Source organism: Amblyomma maculatum, chromosome 1 (genome assembly GCF_055883805.1).
Source record: "Amblyomma maculatum isolate TAMU_Amacu chromosome 1, ASM5588380v1, whole genome shotgun sequence".
Lineage (NCBI taxonomy): Eukaryota > Metazoa > Arthropoda > Arachnida > Ixodida > Ixodidae > Amblyomma > Amblyomma maculatum.
In genome coordinates this window covers 102,961,408-102,978,738 of record NC_139344.1, presented here as the reverse complement: position 1 = coordinate 102,978,738, position 17,331 = coordinate 102,961,408, and the positions used below count along the sequence as shown (strand labels likewise).

General features: G+C 41.5%; 1 protein-coding gene across 2 annotated transcripts in view; it reads left to right on the top strand.

The window, feature by feature from the left end:
- Positions 1–17,219, top strand: part of LOC146203348 (epimerase family protein SDR39U1) — a 30,851-nt gene extending 13,632 nt beyond the window's left edge. The window contains exons 4-6 of one of the 2 annotated variants that reach the window (XM_084588690.1): positions 6,024–6,145; positions 14,869–15,015; positions 16,024–17,219. In XM_084588690.1, the coding sequence (XP_084444816.1) occupies positions 6,024–6,145; positions 14,869–15,015; positions 16,024–16,439 (685 nt within the window). In that variant the 3' untranslated portion in view covers positions 16,440–17,219. Of the gene's footprint in view, positions 1–6,023; positions 6,146–14,863; positions 15,016–16,023 lie in introns of both variants that reach the window. The other variant, XM_084588691.1, reaches the window with a different exon arrangement.
- The last annotated feature ends 112 nt before the right edge of the window (positions 17,220–17,331 follow it).

The following is a 17,331-nucleotide window of genomic DNA, read 5'->3' as shown; positions in this document are numbered from 1 at the left end:
CATATGGTACAGATCAAGCACTACAATATCCAAGAAAAAGGGTTTATAATTTTAATTGTTTTCATGCATCTGAAAGTCTCATGAACAAATGTCGCCTCTTGCGGTGAAACATTGTAACTGTAGTAACCCATGTGACCACATGTTGGGAAAATTTCACTGGTTTTCATAAGTTCACAGTGTTCTCTATTCTTTGAAGACTGCTCGTGTTGTTTTATTATATTTTGCACTTTCTCCACTGCACCCATCAACAAAACGAGCCTCCTTTCGCATTACCTACGATGTGCTTTTAGCGTCTGTCACAAGGTCGCGGCTCTGTGCTTTGAATTTTTTGGATGAAGCGGTGACCATGGCCCGCTAATCTTCTGTTGATGATGTGTGTGTTCCTGTGCCTAACTAAACTTGACACTACTATGTACTAAAAAATGCGTAATTGCTGTCTGGCAGGTGAGATTTATATTGGCTCTTGGTACATCACTTTTCTAGATGCGCATTCATCATCGCGGTCGCTACTCATGGTTTCCAGCATCAGACTACATAAAAACAGGCGCATGCACTGATTGAAAAATTCTCGGTAAAATTTTTCTGCAGTGCATCTGGCAAAGCTACTGCAGGATCCGCCCGTAGAGATAGGAAGCTTTACATTAAACCGAAAAAAATTGGATGCTTAAAGTGCAGTGCTCTGTCCCTTTCAAGAGACAAAACACTGGAATTTAGGTCTTAAATTTTTTTCCGCCGCAATGGGAAGATTGCTGCCTAAATTTTTCGATTCCGTGACGGTTTGGGTAGAAACGTAGAAAATTTTTACCAAGAATTTTTCTATCAGTGCATGCGCCCGTTTTTATGTAGTCCGATGCTGGAAACCATGAGCAGTGAACGGGATGACGACTGGTGGTCGACAAAGAAGACTTGTTGAAAACAAATATAAATTTCCCTTACCAGGCAGTAATTCGACATTTTTTGCTTAGAGTAACGCCCTTTTCAGTTTAACACTCAAGGCTGTTACAGCACAATAATGTACGCCTCGTCTATGAAAGATTTACTGGGTACTATCATCGCTTCATTCACGGCATTCCAAACACTGTGGTGCCATTTAGTGGCAAAACCTGAAAGCATGCCGATCCAATCCAGCTATTCCTCCTCACCCCAACCCCACTCGGGAGGACTGGGAGGCGACCCTGCTCGGCTGCTATGACCTGCAGGCCCAAGAGGCCTTGGTCGAGCGCGCCCGGACAGCGGCCGACGCCACTGGGGTCCCGTACTAGGGACCCCACCTAGTATCTGTAAGGGCTGGATATTCAAAGAACCAGCCCATGCATATATCCACCCCTTTTAAATCAATAAACGTTTGTCACCACCACCACCACCTCTCGCAGTGTGAAAGGAGGGGTGGTTTTATTTAAGGATGCAGTGGAGAGAGTGCAAAATATAATGAATTATGACAAGCACTCCTAGAAGAATAAAGAACAGTGTGCACTTGCGAAAATCAGCGATAGTTCACTGACATGCAGTCACGTGGGGTACTGCACTGAAAGCAATAAGGTTTCTCTGCTATATAGCACCTCAGTTTTTTATTGCGAAAGCAATACTACTATCACTTTTCAGCCCTTTGCGTAGCGAGGCGGTAGCTACCATTGACCTTTAGTGTGACCTTTGGCGTGCCGCCAAGCACAGCTGCGCAAAAACAGGGGCCCCAACTCCGGCTGTAGCGCTCCCTCCATGAGGGAGCGCTACAGCCGGAGTGACGTCATCCCATCTGCCGCAAAAACAGGTCCCTCAACTCGCGCCGTCTACTCGCGAGGCGGTAGCTACCAACCGCGGCCTAACTCCTGCTCCTACCGCAGCTACCGTGGGGGGGTGCAACGTTGGATACTATAGGAGGTGGCCTACCAGCAGATGAAGCCAACGCAGTCTTCAGGGATGCTTTCATTTCTGCTGGCGTAAAGAATGCCGTTGCAGCCGGTGCCAGAGCGGCAGTTGTACATTCTGCCTTAACCTCTCCCACAACCAAGTATATTGTTGCAGCCATGGCACTCCTTGCCTCACTACTAGTTATACATAGAATAACCAGATAGCGCCCCGCAATAAACAATAGTTGAACCATATGCCATGGCCAGAGTGAATCACTGCATAACCATAAGCATAACCACAAGCACCACAACCAGCTACACCACCAGCTGGACCTAGGCGCAGCCATAGCTATTGCTTTCGCAATTACCAGGCTTAACCAAGCTAAGCCACTGCCAATTTTTTTTATGTGATTTTTAATGGCAAATTAAAATTGTAAAGCCTGTTTTCTTTGATATTGTAGTGCTCGATATGTACTATATAAGGAAAGGTCTTTTCATCTCCACCATAATCTCATGACATATTTTGGCCAGTGTTCTGTCCCTTTAAGAGTGTGAAATGAAAGCAATAGAGCAGCTCTCTTTTAGAACCCTGAATTGTGCACATGGACTGTCCTACTCGCTTTATTACTATTCTCTTAATTTGTGCCTCTATTATCTCGCGCATATTCATTAGCATAGATTTTTAAGCTACCACATTATGTGAAAGACCGCCCCACATAGATGTAAAATCACTCTTTAACCAAGCCTACAAGTAATGTGTCTGACCTGGAATTCAAGAGTCCCAGGAGTTTCAGTTTCCATCTCGCATCATAATCTCGGAATGCTACCCAAGTTGCCAGCCCCTATCAACTTGGCCATGTGATGTGGCCTCGTGACATCGCACAACCTGTTGACCAGTCATTGTGCGGTCATGTCACCTGCCAACTACCACCTGCCTGAGGCATGCTCATGAGTTTTCGTTCAGAAAACCACCAACCCCAATGCCAACACTGGATTTTCTGGAGAATGAGGCCTTTAATGCTGTCATCTTAAAAACCGATTGACTGTAAAGGTGGAACTATTTTGATATTGGACATGATTAGCATTAGTTGGATATGAAACCATTTGGTTTTAGATTCCATTCATTCCTTGTTGCCCATAATCAATTGGTTCCAGTTGGAATTCTTTTATTGGTTTTGTTTAGAGGGTTTAATGTCCCAAAGTGACTCAAGGCTAGCAGGGATGCTGTAGTGGAAGGCTCTGGAAATTTTGACCACCTGGGGTTCTTTACTGGGGTTATTCAATTATTGTTAGAGGTACTCTACATCAGTGGCAGATTATTCTGCATATTAATTCATTCAATTGCTACATATCTGTTTTTAGTCGAGATCACTAGTCTATATATTAATGTCAGATGCCAGTGGAAAGTGAGCCTCATAGAATGCTGTATTAAAGGGCAACTTTTGGGGTATTCTTAGCATTTTGAGTTTAGAATGGCATCACATTCTTTTGAAGGGTTGTGGATCGGGCTAGTTGGGGCAGGTTTGACACTTCAAAAGCGCTAAGACAACATGGGCGGAGAAGAAACAGACAGGGACGTTTGCTACATCCAACTGTTTATTTTGTGAAACCCTAAGTGCTATATACAATTCTCAAATGTTTCGATGACACGGCAGAAGTCTGCACGTGCTGCGCAATAACAAAGTGTAGCTGCCGGGTCTGACTGAGACCAGAAGACGTATGCAAGACTACGTCGATACACTGAGCAGATAAATGAAGGGGAAATGAGGGCGCTCATTTAAATACATGAAGGAAAGAAGCCAACAGTCGGCGACGCCCAGGAAAGCATTGGAGATTGTTCTTTATGCCTTTTCTTAAATTTTTATTTCGGTAATCACATAAATTAGTAATACTCTTGTTTGGGCGAGTTGGTTCATCTTTGAAAGGTTATGTGTGCTCCGTACATGTCGTTTATGTGCCTTTTTGTGTCCCGTTTTTTGCGCAAGTATACATAACCTTTCAAATAAATTAGTAATGTAATCTTTTTAGGGGAAATATAATTAAACACAAAGTAGAAGGAAAAACAACGTGCCGATGGTGGGAACCGAACCCACGACCTCCGAATATCGCTTCCGGTGCTCTTCCAACTGAGCTACATTGGCCGCTGTCCCACCTGCTACTTTCTTGGGTATTAATGTTGTCTGTATACGAACCTTGAGAGCGTTCACCAGCGCCACCCTCAACCATAACAATGGACGTGGAACGTAAGTTTTTTTGACAATGAAATAGAAGGTGTGCTAACACAGGTGCTTCCCAGCGATGCTATTTTCTAGGCTTCTCTAATCTCTCGGGTGAGTTGACATCACATACTGTCTATGCACTCTTCCTCTTTCCTTCTCTTCTTGTTTCCTCCTATATGTGGGGGAGACTTGTTTCTGCAGCCAACCTTTAAATTCAGTTCTTTTTTTTTTTTCCTTTCCTTCTGTCTCTTATCTTCTTCTCAAAACCTTCTCTCTTTTCTGGTACTTGAACTGGCACATAATGGGAAGAATTTTTTTGCACTCAAAATGAGTTAATTGCTACTCTTGATAACAGTCACATAGTTAAATTTAGTTAGGTGCCAAAGTCTTCAAATATGAACCTGCATATTCTTAAAATAATTGGCCCCACCTTGGTGGTGCAGTGGTTAGGGCGCTTGACTGCTGCACCTAAGGATGCGGGATTGAATCTCGACTACGGCAACTGTTGTGCAATGTTAGTGTACATTAAAGAACTTCAGGTGGTGAAAATTGCTGTAGCCCTCCACTATGGCATCTTTCATAACCTGAGCCACTTTGGGACGTTAAACCACGCAAACCAAACCAAACCATCTTGAAATAATTGTGCTTACTTCATACTCATCCTTACTGGTATGTAAGGCCCGTGTTGCTAGTATACTTCACCTTCAAGCAGCATGTTTTGTTGGCGTCATATTTCATCATGAATGCTCAGAGCACTGAGCGTAGTCAACACATTTCACATACGGTGCGCAAGCACTTGCTCTTTCATGCTGCGGCAGCGAGTGTGTGGCATGTGAGCTGATCGTGGACTGTTGCTGTTTGCCACAGTCTTTCTATCAACATTGCTGATAGCAGCTCAAACCTCATCTTAATGCACGTTAAAACTTTCAGAGAGTACTATATTTTGGGGTCTATTTTGTTATCTGTAGTTGAACATTGCTATGATATTGATATCAAAGTAGAAGACAAAGTGGAGGGATTTGAAAAGTGAAGAAAGAACCAAACCAACTGAAAGTGCCGGTATAACAATGGTCAACATTTCACTATGCTTACTGATCGTCTTCATTGTGGCCTTATCATCATTAGGCTAGTTCTAGTTAGAGAGTCATGTGTCATGGGCAGATGTGTTGGCCAGTTTTTTAATGCGAAAGCGTTACTTGTCCCATTGCAAGGAAACCCGGCAGCGTTGTGCTTGCGACAAAGTCCTAAAAGTGTCAGCAACAGCAAGGAAAATAGAGTGATATCATCGAGCTGCTGTATGACTCCCACAGCAAGCCGAGCATCCACCATGCATTACATGCATTACTAGAGACCGTCGTCATGGATGGGTCCGTATGCAGCCAGACCTATTCGCAACTGGGGCCTCCACCACTTCAGATAATGCTATATATGCTATTCTTCTATATTCTATATGTACTTGCTACTTCGGACCTCCATGTGGGGTCAGTTTTCCAGAGTTTCGTATAAAAATTGTGATGCATCCATTTGTTGTAAAGTGTTACGGGTAGCATCGTACAATTTTTTGTTGCATGTAGCATACATCTGCTAGTCAAACAAGAAGCGTCAGGATTTGAATTGATGACGTTATTACCTTCAGTTGTATGCTTTCAAACAGGTTTCGGCGATAACAGCTCCCAGATGCCGCGCGAATCATGGCAGTTTACGTCAAATATGCACGCACATTGAATACAATACTAACAGAAAGAATCTTTAATGCATGTGCTTTTAACGCCTCAGTCGAAAACATTTCACCAACGGGACTGTAATGCTTTTGCATTAATATATCTAACCAGTTTTAAGTCTATCTGCTGAATTTGGGGGCTTACCTTCACTTGGTGCAGCCAGTTTATGGAGATTTGGTTGACAATAAGAAGGTTCCTGTGATGAACTAACATACATGTGTTGCATTGAACTGCAGGTGGACACCTGGCTTCAGACAGAATGTCTTTGCAAGCAGGGTTGAAACAACAAAATCACTTGCTGATGCCATTAAAAAGATGGCAAGTCCACCTAAAGTCTTTGTCTCTATTTCAGGAGTTGGTAAGCCCAACTATTCAAATCTTGATTGTGTCAAGTTAACATGTTGAATGAATGCTTTGTGTAAACTTACTTGACTCTGTGAAGTCAGCAATGTGCATGAATAAAGCAAGCTATGTTTGAGGAATCTGATTACCTCCGCATGTTAGGTATAGCTTTGTTGCAGAAGAACAGCCTAATGGCTTTCCTATGGTAAGCATGCAAAAGGCCTCTCTAGACATAATAATGATTTTTTTGGTTGACCACAGCTTTTCTTCCTAAATTAGGCATGCAGGGCCATCGTAAGTATGTATGGAAGCAATTCACAGTTTTATCATATGCAGGTTGGTAACAGCTAGACCAGTATTTTGCTACCATTTATGGAGAGGCACATGCAATAAAAGACTCTGCTGTTTTATTTATCCACAACTCACAGTGCCAGACATTACCAAAAGCTAAGGAAAAACCCGCATGAAGCAGCTTCTGATGTAGTTTCTCCTGGAGGCTTGTGCAGTTCTCCTTCTGTACATGACAAACTGTACTGTAGCCCACGTGTGCCAGGCATGAAATAGAAAGCAAAGTTCTGTACCTTTTCCAGCTTGTCTTTATCATGTGCTGTAGGCAGTTCCCAAATCATACACACATATTTAAGGACTGACCTGATAATACATTGGCCTTCTCTGCTATGGCCCAACATGAAAGAGGGCATTTGTTATGGTCTTTGCAAAAGAAGTTTGGATCATTAAAAACTGATACTTTAGAAATGGTTGCTGCAGAAACTTGCGTATTTATTCCCCTCACTCACCTTTCGTCATTAAAGTGTTGTTTTGCATTTCATTGAGTTGTAGTACATTGTCCTTGGTGTTGATTACCTTACTAGAAGTCTCATGTTGTTTTAGAATGCAGTTCTTAGGTGCCCATTCGTGGGTTGAGTGGCATTGGCCTCAGTGGTATAACCAGCGATGCAAATGAGGAGCACAGCAAAGGATGAAAAAGAGAACGCAGAGTGCAGCAAAGAATGAAAATGAAGGAGGAGTGTGGTAACAGAATCACGAGGAGGAAAGTGGAGTAGAAGGGCAATAAAGAGGAAAGTGGAAGGGTGGGGTATGATAGATATGCAAGAGCATAAGCCGAAAATTAAAGAAGGCAGGTAGGGTGAGCAAAATCTGTCATGTTTCCACAGCAGCGGTTGCAGCCAAATGTGGCCGTCAAGCAGAGGCATGTTTCTGATGTTAAGGGCAAGTGCCACCACCATTCAGCACTGTGTGTTCCGCATGCGCTTACCAATGGTTTCAGTACCTTGACAGGTGCGCACAGATTTTGCATTGTCGAGTATTGTAATTGTCAGCCAATTTTTTGTGTTTTGGGAAATTATGGTACAGGTTCCTATTATAATCATTTCATAAACATATAAATATACATCTTTAAGAGTTAATTCAAAACATAATGAGCAGCTTCAAGATGTCTGTGTGTGTTCCAAGTTCTGGAGGACAGTAATACCGTTAAACTGAAAACTGGCTGAAACTTCTAGCATATTTACTGGTGCAAAATTTTGAAAGTTGAGATTTTCCGGCCAGAACATTGTGGGAAATAAACTGAATTGAAATTGAATATGTATCATGCAACGTAACTGGTGCATAGGTATTGCATGGTATATTTCTCATAAATTTTGTGAAGCTGCTTACACCTGAAAATACTTGCTACCACACACATTGCACATGCAAATATTTTTTGTTTATGGAATGTGCAGTATTCTGTGTCGATACAGCTGGTAGGTAGGCTGCTTAAATCAAAGAGAGCCACTGAGCTTCTATAGAGCTCTGCTATACCTATATAGGTATGGCTATAGCTCTGTAGCAACATAGCTACATGGCTTTGTAAGTATAGCTGCTCTACAGCTATAAAGCTGTAGAGCAGGGGTGGCCAGGCAGGCATATGCCAGGCAGTAGCCATAAAAAGGTAATCTTGCTAAGTGCTGCAGTAAAAAGGGGGCATGGCAGATTTTTTAAAATTAAATGTCAAACAAAACGAGTGGTCAAAGCAGATATCACTCATGCAGTGACTGCTGATGTGCCTCTGCATTGTGCTTCTCCATTCATTAAGCAAGCACATTGAAATTTGGCTCAAATGATGTGGTTGCAGTCTGGAGCAGCTGAGTTAAATGTTTGTCTGTAAGAGTTGGGTGCTGTTTTGACTTTACCACTGTCATTCTTGTGAAGTGTGCCTCACAGCATTAGATGAACCCATGTGTAAAGTAGGTGGAACGAGCACAAATGAACCTGTGTGTAGAGGTGAAAATATAGGGGAGGGGGGTACAGGAAGGGAGACGTGGGCCGCTTTTGGACCGGTGAGGAACTGCATGCAGCTCGTGGGCCACAGTTTAGCCACCTCTGATATAGCGGGTGTTTCTTTGTAATTTAAGCCAAGGTTTGAAAAGAAATGTGGTACATCGCAAGATGGTTGAAACCAATGACACATTTTTTGTTGTTGTGTGACCCTGTACAGAGTATTTTTTACTCTTCTACTTTGGCTATTTTGCTAAGAATAATTAAACAATTCTGTAATATTCATTTTGGAGTTAAGTGTGTTTCATTAAGTTGTAGAGGGGTTACGAAATAGCAATAAGTTTTTTGTAGCAACATACCTCCTGCACAGTCCTATATTTCTGGTATTTAAGGGAACCTTGCAAAATATGAAATGAACCACAAGACTGCATTGCTGTGCTAGAGGATTATAGCACCCTCAGCCATGTTTTTAAACAAATGAAGCATGTGTGCTGACTGTGTTGAAGCGAGTGGCCAGCCTATGCCGCTGTCAATATCAGTGTCAAAGTGTGTCATCACTTTTATCTGAAACATTAAAATGTGCGGTTCCCGAGCGTTGATTAACATAAGCTTTTATTCAGCCTTTATGCATACAAAACAAAAAAAGGGGGCGAAAAGAGGAAGTCATGTAGGTAAATGTAGCCCCAATTTTAAAAAAAATTATTTTGTAGCCTGTCCGAGTGAGTCGCGGCCATGCAGTTTGGCACCACAAGTGTACATGCTATGTTCGTTCAGAATACAGTTGAGAGTACTACAGTATGTTACCGTAAAAGTGCTTTTCCATGGTTGCTTTTCTTATTTTTCTAGCTTTATTTAATAGGCCTCTTGTGATCAGGAGTTTTCTCTATCATGAAAATTAAGTTAATCACACCCACAATTTCCCATTCGCATTGTGCAAATGTGAAAACCAGTTTTCAGATCATTTGCTGCTATTGTGCACATTTTTTAGGTTTGTCGCGAAAAGGCAACAGCAGGCATAAAATACTAAATAAATTTATTGGAAAACTTTTTCTTACTACAGTGCTTCCTTTTACTTGGACAAAGCTGGATCTCACATCATGCAGAAACTTGTGAAGATATTATTCTTGTTATGCAGAATTGTGCCTTGCATTTTATGAATGCTGGCTGATGTATCTGCACGATGGCATCCTAGGCGGTAGAAATTTCTGGAGCCCTCCACTACAGCATCCCTCATAGCCGCTGTTGCTTTGGGATGTTAAACCTTATAAACAAAACTAAACTATCCTGCAGCACTGCTGTTCCTCAATTATGGCTGGCCAGTGTCCTGAGCTGCCCTGGCGAATTTTAGTATTGGCCATTGCAGCTGCTAATCCTGTCCTTTTCTTTTTCTCAGACTTTGTTTTGGCTCAGAACAATGGTAAATCTAATTTTCTGACCGATTGTTACTTTTGAAGACTGTTTGCGAGGGAAGACTTGAATACAGCAGGGTCAAGCTTGGCACTTTTGTTGGAACTTCAACAGCATGGTTATTCCAGCAATACAGTAGCCAGGAATTTACTAGAGCCATCGCCCACAAAATGAAAAAAAAAAAAAAACATTCGATGGTAGCCTTTCTTTGACTTCAGAGCAATCACCCTAATATACCGTCCATCTATGAAGTCAGTTAATAACACCAAAAATTTGTGTGTGGGAACAGTTGTTAGCAGAGGGACATTACGAATTCCCTTTTGCTTCCTATTAGAGCTATAGTACTGTGCTATTAGAATATCACTGCTGAATGTGCCGGTGAGTGGAATGCCTATGTTGTCATACCATTTACGACCTGCACATCTTCATTATCAGAGGTCTCTATCACTCTGCAATAGCTCCCTTTTTTTCTTTTTTTACTGATATCACTGGCAAGAATGCAACTAAGAATTTGCCCTTCTCTCGAGGGAACATCCTGTCTGAAAGCATTATTCAGCTCATGAGCAGGATGAATAAGGGTGCTGTGCTGCACCCTTATTCAAAATGTTTTCAGATGCACCTAGTGAATGCTAGCTGATGGGATTTCTTGGTTTTGCATGACAGTTCAGGTAGCAAGGAAATTTCCCCCAAAATTTCTGTCGCATATTGTTCTTGATGTAATTTAGCTGCCAGTGTAGCAACAGCATAATGATGCTGTTGCTACACTGGATATATATGTATGAAAATGAACTGGAATATATTCTTCTTACAACTTGTCAGCTCAACACACTTTTTCAATGACAGTAAAAGTAGACGAAGACGAGCCAAAGATGAGCAGGACTAATGCAGCGTTTTGACCACGTAAAAAATGTGTAAAACTTTGACGTGCGAGATTACGCTGTCTTATTATGCTGTGCCCGACGCCCTACTTATGCTGTCTGAAACCAGCGGATATTTGTTCATGCGTCTTGGCCTGAAAAATGCAGAAGCTAACAAACGGCTTGTCAAGAATTTGCGACACTTAGTCAAAAAAGGTTTAGTTCTGCTCAATTCAGCTTTATTTCCTTAAACGCCCCCATTTCGGGGGGTTGTTACATAAGGATAAACGCTAGAAAAAAGAAGTGCTCCCAAGGTATGTTGCTACAAAAAAACTGAATGGCTTGCTTCTGAACCCATTCTACATCCTAACGAAACGTGCTGGGAGCTTAAAATTAATTTTAGCAGCACTGATAGTTGGGTGATTTGGTTCATGTTCATGATGAAAAAATAGAGTTTTATTTTTTCATAATGAACTTAAAATTAATATTATGAAATTAGCATAACTAATCTAGGCTAATGCAACTAATGGGCAGAATTTGAGATAATCTCCAGTTGCACTGTGCAGTAGCAAATAATACGTAGCTAGTTTGAACCATCTGCAATGTATCATGTCCTTCTCTTTTTTTCCATTAAACTTTGTTCAAGTTACGTAAAACACCCTGCATACACGCACAAAGTGATACATGCATTTACTTTTGGATGCACATGTAATGGATATAGAGACACTCTGTGGACAACTTTTGTGAGTGTACGGCCAGTAACAGTGTATAAACCTCCTTAATGTTTGTTACAAGTTTGGCAACATTTTTGTAAAAAAAGTGATGAGGCTTGCTTTAGCGAGCATGCACAGCATTGATTTCATGTGTTGGCTACTGTGGTAGTCTACATGTGAGCTCGTATGTTTGTAGCAGGGTGGTAAAGCATGACGAGGAGGTTGTGCTATACTCATGTATCGCCATGATGGTACTCCCATTAATTATATTTGCTTTACTCAAGCAAAAAGCTCTACAAAGTAGATATATAAAGCATTAAAGATAATAAAAAAATATTTTCACATTTTATTTTCTTACAGTTGTAAAATTTAGTGAAAGGCTGATAAAAGCTTACTTGCGATAGTTTTACCTCGTTTCATCTGCTGTACCTAGAACTAGAGGATGCTGGCTGTATGCAGCTGTAGTATGCGAGAGGTACCATCATGGCTGCGAACACGATTAGCAAAGGAGTGGAGAGGCATGAAAGTGCCACTGTTGCTTTCGCTCTAGTCTTAGTTGTATTAACTCTATGGTTTGTAGTAAACAGTATGTTAGTAGGTAGGCATGCTACTAGCAGCAGTGCTGCTGCATCTTTCAAGATGTCTTGTGAAGGAGGTCCAAACATATGTATGTGTGTGCATAACATGTTTGCATTTTGATGTATGCACATTAAAAAAGAATGGTAAATATGTAAGCAGGCATGCAGATCCTATAAGTGCATGTGCATTAGAAATGCCCATCTGGACATCATACATGAATTAATGGCCACAGTCATGCATTATTAGCTTTTGAAGACAGGGTTAATTGAAGGGATATAAAAGAGATCCTTGTCCTGCAGTGTATGTAGTTAGGCTGACGATGATCATGATATTAGCTTCTATGTATGCAAAATATAATTCTGAAACTGATGTGTTGTGCCAAAATTAAACTAATGCAGTTGCTTTGAGGTGTATATATAATTCTGAAACTGATGTGTTGTGCCAAAATTAAGCTAATGCAGTTGCTTTGAGGTGTTTGCCATGTCCAGCTTTTTAAATAGCAATTAGCAGAGTTGTGTTCTGCAATACCTTGTAATTGCAAATCTCTGTCATCTGTCATTTAAAATTTCGTGATATGTTAGCTTACTAGTATGAAATGCAATTAATAACACTTTACTTGTGCATGGAAATATTCAGGAATTCTGCTGCCTTAGTTTGATGTCTGCACCACGTATCAGTCCCTTGAGTAAGTTGGTCCTGCTTGCATTGCCGACAGTACATGTGCACATTGCACACATACAATATGATAAGATCAGCTTTGCCATCCATTTCTGCAAGTTGTCAGAACAATATACAGTTGCCAACAGTGCTGTTATGTTCATCAGTGGTGCTCCAGAAAGTCATACTCCTTATTATTACAACCTAACTTTATATAATCTAACCTGTTATTGAGGCCATTGGGATAGTGATGTTTGCTGTTAAAAGGGGATTCACACCGTGAACCAGAATCATAGCTTTGACTTGGGGATGGCATATCGCATGTCTCCACACCAGGGTTTCTGGCAGCCGATTTATGTCCTGGCCACTGTGGCAAGAACAGACGCCAGTGCCTGTAATCTGGCAGCAGGCAGATTTGTAACGAACAGAACTCACTATACAGCACCAAAGCCATTCTTTGTGTTTTCTGGTGCAGTGAATGAGACGGACATGAAACTTTTCAGATGTGAAGGGAAATTTGTATATATAGGACATATATTGAGTGTTTTTTAAACTGTATACATATCGTTATTTTAAACCCTATGAGAGATACATTAGTGCAGTCTGTGAGGGTGAATTATGAAGCAGGGCATACATTACGTACAGTCTTTGCCAAAAGTGTACAGCCCTGGAGGTCTTCTTCTGAGCCACTTTGTGCGGTTTGTAATACATTTCCAATGTTTCGAATCTCTAGATAGCAAAACTTTTTATCCTACCCTCTCCCATAGCGAGAAACTCTACAAATGCTAAATCAGGGCCTCTACACGGCTCAGAAGCAGACCCCCTGGGCACTACACTTTTGACAAAGGCTGTACATGATAGAGCTTAGCAACTAAATGATTCTTTTCAGCTACAAGTGTTTAAGGCGGGGGATGTGGGGCTAAAATCACAATTTTCATCAAAGAAACGTGTTTCTAAATTTTTGTTGTTTTGGATTGTGCATGCATTGAAGAAAGTCCTCACCAAGTATTAGTTGCCATCTGCGCTGTAAAAAATTAAAATTTTTTTTGCGAGATGGGGTGCACTCGCCACCAAAAGTGCATATGAACGCAGATTACTAGACGCAGCCAAATAGTGCACAAGAAACTGAACGCGGAATGTATCCCCACGTTAGAATGCTTGTTTTTCACGCTGTCTAACCAAAAAGGACTTGCTATTAAGAGTATAGCAGAGAGATAAAAGGAAAAACAGGAAGAAAATGCAACTTTTTGCCAGGGCAACAGCAGATTGGCTGGTAAACCGGAATAGAAGCTTGGATTGACTAAAATGATGCATGTAACTTTAAAATGCTGTTTTTGCATCCCTAGGAGCATGGTTAACCAAAGTGATAGACAAGTTAGAGTTAGAATATGGAGCCTAGACGAAGAGGCACGCCCAGCAAACAACCAAGAAAAGCCAAGAAAAAAAAAAAAAAGAGGAAACTTGAAGCAATCGCCACAGAGCAGTGTCGTGTTGAAAAAGCCGGCCCAAAGTATGCACCAGGCACTTTCATTAATTTCTAAATTGGAATAGCATGTTCTGAAGTCATTGAACTGATTTTTCTCTGTTAGCATCACCTTTTGCAAGATCACAATTGTTACGAAACCTACCATTTCCAAAATCTTTTGCCAAACGCTGCTATCAAGATAGTTTTAAGACAAAAATTTTGTTGGGAACAAGATAAAGTACTTCTTGGATCCCTAATTATTTTTTTAAATAAAAAAGTATCAAATATGTGACACATGACAACTGAAAAAAATGTTTATTTTTAAAGTACTCAGAGTTTTACGAAAATGTCATAACCCACAATTTGCCTTATCCAGCACAATGATCTACCTACAAGTTATCTAAGCACAAACGGTTTGTACATATCTAGTTTTGAAATGATGGTTTTCCTAAGCTGGCACACTTACTCATTACGACAGCTACAACTCTTTTTTTCTATTTGTGCTAAGGTGATTAAGCTTTGAATTTATTCTAGTAAGAGGAACTCATCCCTGAACATTTCATCGAAATTGGTACAACAGTTCAAAAGTTGACCCTCTAGCCCCGCGTTCCCCCTGAATACTTTTATTTATGCAGTTCTCATTTGAATTTATCTCCCTCGGGAGAATCCCTTTGAGATTTTGGCTAGCAAAGCAGCTTGCAAATGGGAAGGAGTTGGCTCCATGCATTCGTTAGCGCTCGGCCAGCAATGCTTATTAGGTGCTTTGAACTGCCACAAAGTGCAGGCTACTACAAACCTGACCCTGTGAAGGAATACACTGAGGAGAGTCCTGGTGGTGACCACGACTTCCTTGCCAAACTGTGCACCAAATGGGAGGCAGCAGCTGAACTCCCTCCAGAAGTCAAGTGCCGGACAGTCACTGTGCGTTCAGGTATCAGTTTTGTGTAACTTTCTTGTTGAAGCAAGCAGAAGCATTGTTTAAAAATACTTTTTCTTATTAGGAAAAGTTCGGACAAAGTAATCACATAGTGCAATGAAATAATTTCCTAACAAAGCCATTCTTATTCCGTTTTGTGTTAAACAATTAAAATTGCACATAATTTTCATCTTGTTCATCGATCCTTTCTTTTTAGGCAAGTGCATGCAAGTACACCTGCACATGTTCACATTTGACACATGTCATGCTTAATGAAAAAAGAAAGGCAAGTAGAAAACCAAGAGCTAAAGCCAACACTTAGTTTAAGGTCACTAAGAACTTTGATGAATTCTGGAAGTGGCTGGAATGGTCACAAATGGTGTCCAGCTGTTTACTGGTGTTAGCACAGTGTGGAGTGCATATTCTTATCTAGTTGCAGTTTACCATGTTGGAAGCACTACCCCATGTTCGTGGGTGGGAAGATAATTATGAGCTGTGTTAGCCTTGACCGTCTAGTAAAGAGCAGAGACATTAGTCTACCAACCAAGATCCGTATAACCCGTGCTATGGTCTTTCCAGTTGTGATGTATGGATGCGAGAGTTGGACTGTGAAAAAGGCTGACCGCCGAAGAATTGACGCGTTTGAATTGTGGTGCTGGCGAAGACTCTTAAGAGTTCCATGGGCTGCCAGAAGATCAAATCAGTCGATATTGTCGACCATAAACCCTGACTGCTCATTGGAGGGTCAAATTCTAAAGTTAAAGCTCAGCTACTTTGGTCATCTGATGAGAAGAGAGGAGTCGCTGGAGAAAGATTTGATGTTGGGAAAGGTTGAGGGTCGCCGGAGAAGGGGTAGGCAGCGAACGCGATGGTTAGATGGCATTCTCGAGGCATTGCAGATGAAGCTATGTGATGTTAAGAAGATAGTTAGAGACCGGAAAGCGTGGCGTGACATGGTCCATAGGGTCACGAAGAGTCGGACACGACTGAACGCCTGAACTGAACTGAACTGTGTTGGTGCAGGTGTGGTGCTGGGTCCCAATGGAGGCATGATTCAGCAGCTGTACTGGCCGTTCTTCTTTGGCCTGGGTGGGCCAGTGGCTAGTGGCACTCAGTTCTTGCCATGGGTCCACATTAGTGACATTGTCGGCATCCTTATCCACGCGATGGACAAGGAAGGCCTTACCGGTGTTCTCAATGGTGTCGCTCCCCACGTTGTGACCAATGCGGAGTTCACCAAGGAGTTTGCTCGCGCCATGTGGAGACCAGCATTGTTCCCACTGCCAAAATTTGTGCTTGATTTGGCCTTCAGTCCAGAAAGGGCCACCATGATGACAGAAGGGCAGAAAGTAATTCCAAAACGCACTCTTGAGTCGGGATACAAGTATAAGTTTCCTGATGTGCGGTCTGCTTGCCAAGATATACTTCAGCGCAAGTGATGAGGCTTTCAAAGATCTGAGGCAGTGTTTGTGCCCATTTCTGTGACCTGGCTCATTTTTGTTCAGCTTGCAGTGAGTTGAATAAAATAGTGTGTATGAGCATGCGTATGGTACCTGTGGAGTTTTTCTGCAAGTAATACATTCCTTTTAGCAACATGCATTTTTATACCTACTGGCATTCAGCAAAAATTATGTAGCATCTAGCTTCTACGACATTAGTAAAGTCTGTAAAATATGTATAGCTTGCATTACAGAGGCTGAATTCACTATTCAGTGCATTCAAGAACAGTCAAAATGTATAGCTTGCATTACAGAGGCCGAATTCACTGTTCAATGCATTCAAGGACAGTCAAAATAGTCATAGGTGGCATCAGCCAGTTTCATTCAAGCTCTAGTCATGCCAACAAGTGCTCTATCGGTGGTCACTGGGTAATGATGCAAATAAACAGATGCACAGCTGTTAGAGCCAGGATGGAAACCTATGGCTTCCAAATTTTTAGATCGGTGTACAAGCTCATTAGCATAACCATGTGCGAAGAGAAGCTAATGCTGCTACACACAAACCATGTGCATGTTGAATGGCAGAGAAATGCTTGTTTTAGAAAAAATTGCAACGGCTATTGACATGCACTGGAGGAGTGAAGCGAGTGCCTATTTTCTATAAAAAGTATGTATGATGAGATGGTGTAGTCATGGGCCCCAATCTAACATTGATAACTTCATGTACTTCTAGCCATCTCATGCTTTTTTCTACTTCCTGCTGAGGGGTAACTAGCATCCTTTTTAGCCCTTTCTTACCGTAAAATCTTGACCAAGTGCTCTATTCATTTTTGCAGCTTTTGTGCAGTCTACTAGCAGGAAACACATGTACGTATTAAATGCCCCTCATTGG